Below are 10,072 nucleotides of genomic sequence, written 5' to 3'. Positions count from 1 at the left end.
CATGCCCACCTTGCCAGACAGGACCTCCTGCAGTTCAGGTGTAGCTTTGACCCTCCCCACCTGTCCCCAGGCCTCGCCACAGCCACAGGGCTGGTTCCTGGCACCAATATCCACCACAGAGCTGGATCTGATGCTCCTAATCCAGTGTTTGCATGATGGGCTCAAGACCATGCAGTCCCCTCCTAGCACCCGGTGATGCCACCAGCATGCTTCTCCCACAAACCACCCCAGCTGCTGCAGAAGCTGCTTTAAAGATACTTGTGTGCTACAACCAGGTCTGAGAAACAGGCTTCTTCCCTGCCATGAGAATGGAGGCCTCCGCATCCTCTCCACCAGGGCATGGCCTCGTTTTCCTCTGCCCCATTTTTTCAGAAGGTGGGGGGTACCCATCACCCACACGCATGGACAGAGGGAAAGGAGTCGTTCCCGAAGAGCATTGCTTCTAAACCACTCCAATCTGGCAAGGCAATGTTAACCAGCTGGGAAAATGCTTTAAAGACCCTTAATTAAAGGCTGACTGTTGCACAAGCCCCTTTCCCATCCCCACCAGAAACATTCCCCAGTCTCCCGGCCTCTCCTGCGCTGCCCTACATCCCTCGCACTTTCTTTCCCGCTGGCATCTGCTGGCAGCATGCGGCAGCAGCCGTGGGGCGCCTCTCCAGCAATCAGCTCCTGCTGTCAGATGGAAGTTTGCACTCAAAGCAAAAGGGAATAAAAGTGAAAATTTCTCTCCCAGTTGACTTCCAAGCATAGTTGGTGTCAGCAGCTGCCAGGACTGGGGCACAGCCAGCATAGCCATGCCGGTTTGCTCTTTCCCATGTGCTGGGAGCATCAGCTTCATCACCCAGCTGTGGTCTGTACCAGTCCTCACTGACCACAGCAAATCAGGAGAAACAGTGCTCAATCAGACTCTCTAGTGTCATCACTCACCTCTAACACTGACCCTCACGTAATGAGCCACAGCATCACTCACTGCCCTGGCCACTTCCCTTCTCCTGCCTGCTTTGTGTCTTGAGGAAGGAGAGGTGACCCCACATCTCCCTCCACCCCACATCCACGGGGGTACATGATGAAGGCCTGGGGCTCACCTCCTGCCAGGGGAAAGCCTGCCAGAAAGGCACCAATTTATTCTTTCTATTGATATAAATTGATTAACCATGCAAGGCAACATGTTGCTGTTTCTAATCAAACAAGAATCCAGGGCTCTCCCATTAGCTGTGGGAAGCGCCCAGCCTGTGCAAGGGTGCACAGCCCAACAGGATCTGTCCCCTTCACACAACCAACATCTCCGAGTGGGAAAAGGCTGCTGTTGAGTTAGACCCACACAGGAGGAGGGTGAGCCTGGCACCTTCCTCCTCCTGAAACCACGGCTGTTTAAATACACAGACAAGATTTAAACTTCGCACGGAGCAGCAGCTCGCATTTCCAAAACAGCTCTAAACAATACTTTTCTTGTTTCAAGAAATCCAAATAAACTTAGCGGAGCTCGTTTCCTCCCAGCAGCCACTCCACTTGCACGTCTTTCACTTTTGCTGTCAGGAGCCACCGGGTTTGGAGGCAGCAGGGAGCACCCAGGGTAGTGGCAGAGAGGACTGGGCTGAGAAATCCAGCCCTCGCCTGCAGCAGGACCCCTGGGGACAACCTTGCCCTGGGGACACGCCAGCAGCACACCCTGGCCCAGTTTGGACCAGCACCAGTTCCAGCATCACAGATAAATAATTTTGTTAATTATTTCAGTAAATAACTATTTTCCTAAAACCATCTCGCTGCTTGCAGGCTCTCCAGGAGTGCTGAGCCCATGAGCTGTGCTCAGTTCACCCCAACTCCAGTTAAACCAGTGAACAACCTCACCCAGCAGCAGGGCAGAGATGAACCAAGACAGCTTAGCCTGCTCCTGGATTAGATACAAACACCACATACTTCATTTTCTTCATTACATTCCCATACCCTGGAGCTGCCTACACCTGATGGTGCTTATTTGTGCCCACATGTGGGATCCAGCCTGTGCTCCACATGACTTGGAAGCCACTGCTGGGCACCTGGTTGCAATTACAGTGGCCTCTCTCTCGGCATGGGCATTTTCTTGTCTGTTGGGGAATATGGCACGAGTTTATTCTGTGTATTGAGATCAAGTCAAGATCAAAACCAGAGCAGAAGCCGGTGGAGTTGGCAGCCCCAGATGTTGTTCAAGGCCTGGCTGCGGTGCCGGGGGGGCTTTGCAGGAAGGCAGGACACCGCAAAGGGACCCGCAACTTCCCTCCCAAGAGCTCTCTTCTGTGCTGGTCAGGAAGGGAGGACACCGCAGTGTGCCCTGCGGCAAGAAACAACAGAGCCCCAGGCACCCTCACGGGCCAGTACAGAGGTTTGCAGGCAATGCCATCCACACTACCACTCATTTCATTGGGAAGCCCAGCTGTGTCCTGTGGGGACAACCCCAGCCCTGGCTGCATCCCTCCCATGGAGCCGCTGGGCTCTCATCTTGGGCCAAAGAAGCACCATAGGCCCTAGGGCAAGCACTCAAACACTCAGGGAGGGAGATGCAAGGCTACACCATGGAACAGACAAAGCTCTTCTTGGAGACCCCAAGCACAAACACTGGAAAGCCCGAGATGCACCAGCACCAGTCTGAGCACTGCTGCATGCTGCCATGCCACTCCATCCCCAAACACTACGCCTTCAAACAGCACAAAGGACACCCAACTTCCCCAGCAGCAGCTCCCCCTCATCCTTACCAGCCAGATCCTACTCCCCACAGCAGGACAATCCTCTGCACCCTCCACAGCCTGAGCGGGTCCTCACCCTGCCTGTATTTATAGACTACAGGTGCCCCATTGCCCTGGCATCATGAGCCCCACCTGGGAATTGTGATGTGGGATGGGTGCAGGCACAGAGGCTGTAGCAGGCAGGGAACATGGATGGATGCAGCACTTTTGGGGAAAAGCATGACTTCTCCTGTTATAAACATTCCCAGGGAACGTCAGGATGGAAAGTGTGATTGCAAATCAGCCCCACTGCTGTCTTGCATCTCCACATCTACACAAAGGCAGGGAAGTTTTAATTTCTTCCTTTTGGAGCTGCTTTTTCCCTCCAGCCCCTATTTTTGCTCTTTCTCTTCTGTCCTCCTAAATACTGTATAACAGAAGAAGAATAAATAAAAGTTTTGGAAAGCACTTGCAACTCCGCTCTTCCTGGCTTATGCAGTGGTTGGGATGGAAGAGATGCAAGAGGAGGCCCAGAGCACAGAAACCACAACGTTTCGGATAGCTGGGTTTTCAAAACAAAAATGAGGCTAGAAATGGAAACTGGTTAACTGAGATGGGGATGAAAACTTCATTTCACACTTGGCAGCAAAGCTGGATCTCAATTGCCCTCTTGCTCTGGCTCTTCCCCCATTTAACCTGGTGCCTAAAAGACACTCCTGCAGCGCTGGCAGTGTGGAGCACCTTTCCACCATCCTGTGAGCAAGCAAATGTGGGCACGTCACTACCCAAATGCTCTTGAGAGGTCATTTAGAAATGGAAGTGCCACTATGCACTATGGAAGTGCCAGTGGTGTGCTGCAATGTCAATAGAGAATTGGGTGCTCACCTGAGTTTTCAAGCACCTGCTGTCCTGGGGGAAAACATCACCTTCCAGGTTTCTGGATCTTCAGCAGTCTGAGAAAGGTATAAGAAGGGGAGAAGTCACAAGAGCAGCCAGGTGGGACTGTGTCCCTTGCCCAGCGGTGCACGACAGAGGGCACACAGAAGCACTCAGCACACCTCAGTATCGTATTGATATAAATTTATTTCCAGAGGTCTTGTGAAGGAAGATGCAACAGCGATATCTGGTCCTAAGCTGCTGCTGGAGTTTCTGGGAGGTATTTCTGAACGATTCCTGACTCTGCGGCACCTCCTGTGTGGGGATCACCATCTGCTAGGGTGAGCTGTCAGCCCCCCACTGCCCTGGCTGGATGGTGGTCCCAGCTTCCCACCCAGTTTATCCCACTGGGTGAGACCCCCCCCCACCTCCCGCACAAACCCAGCAGCAGCCTCGAAGTTAGGATCCACACACTGATACCAACTACTACAAAAGACACCGCAATGCGGGTTTCAGCTTAGATTTCGCTGAGAACCCACTGCCTGTTACCAGGGAAAGGGCTCCCAAAAGAGCTCCACCAAAGCACCTACAATAAAGAGGTGGAGTATCTTCTTCCCAGTAGTCCTCAGCTGTTGGCGAGACGGTGCAATAGCTGTGCTGTGCCTCCACCAAGGTGCAAGCTGACACCTTCAGAGAATCAGCTGCTTTTTTTTTAATTAGAGGGTGAGGCAGTGAGGACAAAGGTGGTTTCTCCTCTGGAGAGACAGAAGAAGCACTTGTTGCACTAGCACATGATGGGTTTCCCATCCTTCTGCAGAAGGGAACCACCCCAACCCTGTGGAATGAACCATCACAGTGGAGAACTGCTTGATGAGCACACTGAATGCTGAGCAATCACTGCTTAAGTGATGTCCCAGTCCTTCCCTTGTAGATCTGATGATCCTTGTGGGTCCCTTCCAACTCAGAACATTCTATGATGATGCTACGACAGACTCACTTTTCCAGCAAGAATCCCCATGACACTGGATGGTCCTATACTACAAGGCAGTACAAGTGGGACCTGGGTGTGCTGCATCCCCACGTGCTGCAGATGGCCAGGGAGCAACTCAACACAGATGTCAGCAGAGCCACCAGCCCAGCTGTGGTCCTGCACTGGACGCAGCTGGAAACTCCTCACTCCATTGGGCTCTTTCACTTGAAAGCAACAGAAATGACCAAAAACGCTGCTGCGGAGCACGGCTTTGGTGGACATAGGCGAGCAAGAGCAGGGAGATTTCATCCCTTCCTACCCAAAGCCGCTTTTATTGTCTTGATCTAATAAAGTGCAGACTTCACCTGGACAGACCCATAAGTGGCTCCTCTCGGAGGCAATGAATACAAATACTTGACCTCATGAGCTGCAGGGCAGCAATTAGTTTAAGCAGGGGGTTTGTGTAACACTTCAAAAGTCTTAATCCCTGTGGTCAGCCCTGGCACGGTATTTGCCAGAACCTATTGAGTAGTCTTAATGAGTCTGCAAAGCAAGCTTTCAATACATTTTGGGTCGCTTCAGATGCTTTAAATGGCATAGTCTATATGGTATTGTGCAGCTTTAGAAAGGCCCAGTCTTTAAAAAAGTATGGTTCCCTTTCACAGGGCAGACAGAAACCATCTTTGGAGCTGGGACCCTAACGTTTTGCATATCAATATGCCTGGGGCTGAATGCAGTCACTCAGCTGAGAAATAGGATCACTATCAGCGTTTCCAGGCTTTCACAGGCACTTGGGAAACTTTAAAGCCCTTCGTGAAGAATAATTTGGTCGAATGTCGTGGCTGGAAACAAAACCTAAACAAGCAGAGCGCAGTCCATCATGCGGAGCTGCCAGTGTGGCTGACAACAGGCTCCAGCCGCTCCGACATCCACCCCAGCGGGTCGGTGGCCCGGGAGACCCCACTGGGTGTAGAGTCCCATGGGGCAATGGCCACAGCACTTTGAGGGCTCAGGGATCTTAACCAGCAGAAAGAGTCCTCATTTCAGCTCTTCGTACTATTCTTTTACAATATCCCAGTTCCTTCACACTGGCCGTAAAGCCTCAGGTTTTGGCAGCACAGTGGTGGCATCTGCATCCGTTCCCAGTGCCACTCACACAGCAACACCGCGATGCTCCTGTTTGCACAGAGCAGACAATGGTTGCATTTAGCTCTGACATCACGTTAAGCCCATCCCGCACACATCACTCATCACAGCAGCCACCAGAAGAGCCCAGAGGCTGAACGGGGTGAAGGTGCTGAACCTCAACCACAACCCAGAGCGTTTTCCAACCTTGTGATTCTATGATTCTATTATGATTCAGCAGTGGACAGGTATGGTTCGGCTTGATGATCTCAAAGGTCTTTTCCAACCTAGGCATTCCATGATCAGTAAGGAAAATACATCACCTTCAAGGGGCACAAAGGAGGTGCCAGCTGCCAGGATGCAGGAGTGGGTAGAGCCCTGTGAGGTAAAGCAACACGTGCCAGTCTAAAACTGCTCCAGAGCTGGGAGGATAGGGGCCAGTGCATCCCGGGAGAAGCAGTACCTGCTGCCTCCATCGCCCCAGCCAGCAGCAGCGAGGAGGGGAGGCGATGGCCCGCCTGGCAGGACAGTCAGCTCTGGGATGCTGAGCGATGGAAGAAACCACAGCCAAAGCATATTTGCAAACAATGCAGGGCCTGAGGGCCCTTGAAAAAACATAATTAGCTCATTAAAGAGACAAACACAAGTCACTAATAAGATATCATTAGAGGTTAATTAAATGTTTTCCCCATCTTTAATTAAGGGAAAACTAGTTAATTCTGATTAAACTCATTTCTGCAGCCTCCCATGATTGCCCTCTATGGCTGCAGATTTGAAAATCCATTGAGATCTTTGAACTGAAAGGTCAGAGTTTGGGGCTTTTGTCTGCTTCGCTTGGGCGAATGTGGAGGAAGCAGGGATTTTCATCTGAAGGGTTAGAAACGTCCTGCTTTATCATCTATGTTAATCCAAGAAGATAATGAGCTATGTGATACGCAACTCTCTCTCCCTAACCCTGGACTGGGCATTTATTCAAACACTGCTGCTGTTAGTTGTTCTTCTTAAGGAGGAAACTCCTACAGAATGCTTTCTCTCTGCAAAATACCCCACATTTGGGGGCTGCAGCTCGTCCGGCAATGTCCATCACCTCACGGCAGTCGGTGCCTGCACTCAGCACCAGCATTCGATTTAGCAATCCCCACCACCCCCCCAGCCGCACAGCCCAAAGGCCAACTGGTTTCCAAAGCTTTTATTGTGATGGCAGTGCCATCGTCCCCACCCACACACCCATCCACGCACTCACACGCTCCCACTTGCCACCCGGAATGGTCCCAGTTAATATAGATTAGCAAGATTTATATGGAAGAATATTTAATCTGATCAGGGAGGGGAGAGGGGTCATCTGTGGTTTTTATTTCTTAAATATTTCTCTCTACTCCAGGAGGGTCCATTTCTCACCAGAAAAGGTCCAATATAAATTAGAACGAAGGCAGGCAGTTGCTGGTGGGGTGGCCACAGGCATCCCTGGACCATGGTGGCCACAAGCATCCCTGGACCGCAAGTCCTGGTTCCAGGCACCGCCGAGCAGAGCAAGTCCCAGCACAGCAGCGTGCCCTGTGGATGGCTCAGTCCCATCCAAAGTCCTGCCCTGTCATCTGATAAAACTTCATGTTGAAGGGTCTGTAAAACTCCCGCAGGCGCTGGACCACCTGCATGTCGATTTTGGGGTGCGGCCGCCCCTTGGATTTCCCCAGGCAGCGGGGCTTGCTGCCACCCTCCGGCTTCTTCAGGCAAGGAAAGCCCTTCGTCTCATTAAAATAGAAATGTTTGTCCGTCACCACCCTCTCAAGACCCAAAAAGTCCTGGACGCGGCCCATCTCTCCGGCTGGGTCGCTGACGAGCCTCTCCCCACTGACGAAGAGGAATTTGGAGAGGGGGAAGTACTGCAGCCAGTTGTCCAGGTGCTTGGCGTAGATCCCGATCCTCACTGCACTCCAGCTCGTGTCGATCAGTCCCGTACTGATGTTTTTGAAGGCCAGGGCCTGGAAGCTCGGGATGGTAGGGTTTTTGGAGAGCGTCTGCGTGTAGTCCGAGATGGCGCGGGTGATGGGGTTGCGCACCACCACGATCAGCTTCGTGTCCCGAGACATGTTGTAGATGCGCCGGGGAGCCTCCTTGGTGACAAAGTAGCTGGGGGTCTTCTCCATTGTGATCTGCCCCTCCAGCGTCCGCGGCATCAGGCTCCTGGGGAGAGAAAGGGAAACGGTCAGGGCTCAAGGCACATCTGCTCCAACCTGATGCCATGATAGGGATGAGTCCAAGCCCCAAACCCAGCCAGAAATGCCCAGGGGCTTCTCTCTTCTTCCTCTCCTGCCTTGTCACACCCCACCGGTCACCTCATCTTCAAAAGCCTTCCTAGGAGCCCCTCTGCCCAGGTCTCTCCTTTCTGCTCGCCTCATTTGAGTCTCTCCTTCATCCACCCCAGATCTGTCCGTGGGAAGGGACCACTCGTCACTCTGCTCTGCCAGCAGCACCATCCAGAGGACACTTGCAGGCTGTTGGTCCCACTCAGAGGTCCCTCATGACTCCCTTCCCAGCCTTGGAAATTCCTCCTCCACTCCAGTGATGGGATGGGGCTGGTTTTCATCCCACTCTCCAGACGGATTACATGTCCCAGATGTGCCTCATCACAGGGGTGAGGGTAACCCCAAGCAGGTAGCCCCCATAGCGGGTAACCCCAAGCGGTGGCTGGGGATGCAGACGCCCACCAAGACTCCCACGTCCTCTCCCTCCAGCCAGGAAGCAGTTAAGGCCAGAAAAAGACTGTTTCCTTTTTGGAAAAAGAAAAAGGCAGAAAACCTCTCAGGGCCCAGCCATTGTGCTTTGGAAAATTCACTGCCCTGATTGTTCCCTTGTGCACTTTAATGAAGCATTAATTGCCAGAAAAATTATCCAGCCGTGTCACCCCGTGACTGCAGGGAGCCAGGGGCTGCGGAATGGGTCCCCTCTGCCACCAGCCCCAGAGCCCTTCATGTCCCCCATCCTGGAGGTGGGCACATCCCTTCTGGCCATCCTGGTGAAAAGGGGACTTGGTTTCCCCAGCGCTGGAGTCCCCTGAGCCAGGAGCTCGGTGCGGAGCGCCCAGCTGGGAGGCAGCTCAGGGCTCCCTGCGGGCACAGCCCCCAGCGCATCTCCCCAGCTTGGGATGCCACCAGCGCTGCTGTTGCTGCTCCCCACAGTTTCCAGTCCAGATGCGCCAAGGGGACCAACAGCTCTCACTGCTGCATCCCAGCCACGTCCCACCAGCTCCCTCCCACAGCATCCTGCGCGGGAGCCCTTGCTGATGGACGCTGTATGGACACAGGTGGAATTCGCTCCTCGTGGGGCTCATATGAGATTGAAACAGCTTCATGGCCCAAGCTGTGGTCCCTGTCCCCTTGCTTGGGGTGATCCACACGCTCCCTGGCCACGAAAAAGAGAAGAGCCTCTTGCTTAAAGCAGGCTGGAAACTGGTTCAGCTCGGAGCACAGCTTTGTTCTGCTCAGCCCCTGCTGCCCTCCCGACTGGGCGGGTGTCCTGGCACTGGGGCCATCCTGAGCAGGGCGGCTGCTTTCCCGCAGGGAGGGGACCTGAGGCTTCCAGCGATTTGCTTAATACTTTGGGAAATGACCAAACCACTTCAATAGTTCAGCTGAAATAAAAATTACAGAGCTGGGTGCCGACAGAAATACGTATAATGCACACACAGAGCAAGTCTGTCTTCTGCTCCCACCTAGGACTTCCCGTAGCAGATGGCAGAACATTTAACCCAGGAGCAAGCGCTGGTTTACGAGGGGAAACTGAGGCACCAAGCAATAACATCGCTTGGGTAGGAGCTGCTGTGTAGATGCCTACCCTGATCCAGCCAACAGATGCCCACTATCCTGACACAAAATCATTTGTGTGGGTCAGCAAATACACAGGGATCCAACCTGAGCTGGTCCGTACCCAGAGGCATCCCAGGATGAGCTCCAGGAATCACAAAGTCTCTTCAAAAAAGTACCAGTACTTAAATATTAACTATGATAGGAGATAAAATATAACAAAAAGTCGAAAAGATGTTTTACTTAACAGAAAGGAGAGAGTTGGGACTAGATAGACTCTTTCCTACACGGACTTGTTATTTTGCCTGAACTTGGAAAAACTGCCTACAGGAAAGCTGGGGAGGGGCTCTGGATCAGGGGGTACAGGGATAGGGTGGGGGAAATGGTTTTAAGTTGAAAGAGGGGAGATTTAGGTGAGATTTTAGGAAGAAATGTTTTGCTGTGAGGGTGAGAAGTCCCTGACTCAGGTTGCCCAGAGCGGTGGTGGCTGCCCCATCCCTGGAGGTGTTCCAGGCCAGGTTGGATGGGGCTTGGAGCAACCTGATGCAGGGGGAGGTGTCCCTGCCCATGGCAGGGGGTGCAACTGGATGGGTTTG

General features: G+C 52.8%; 1 protein-coding gene across 1 annotated transcript in view; it reads right to left on the bottom strand.

The window, feature by feature from the left end:
* Positions 1-6,983: 6,983 nt before the first annotated feature.
* HS3ST6 (heparan sulfate-glucosamine 3-sulfotransferase 6) overlaps positions 6,984-10,072 on the bottom strand; it is a 37,101-nt gene continuing 34,012 nt past the window's right edge. The window contains exon 2 of the mRNA XM_054080902.1: positions 6,984-7,857. Coding sequence (XP_053936877.1) covers positions 7,239-7,857 — 619 coding nt within the window. The 3' untranslated portion in view covers positions 6,984-7,238. The remainder of the gene's footprint in view (positions 7,858-10,072) is intronic.

The sequence above is a fragment of the Cuculus canorus genome, chromosome 15 (assembly GCF_017976375.1).
Source record: "Cuculus canorus isolate bCucCan1 chromosome 15, bCucCan1.pri, whole genome shotgun sequence".
NCBI lineage: Eukaryota > Metazoa > Chordata > Aves > Cuculiformes > Cuculidae > Cuculus > Cuculus canorus.
Note: the sequence above shows the minus strand (reverse complement) of the source record. Positions and strands in the feature narration are given on the sequence as shown.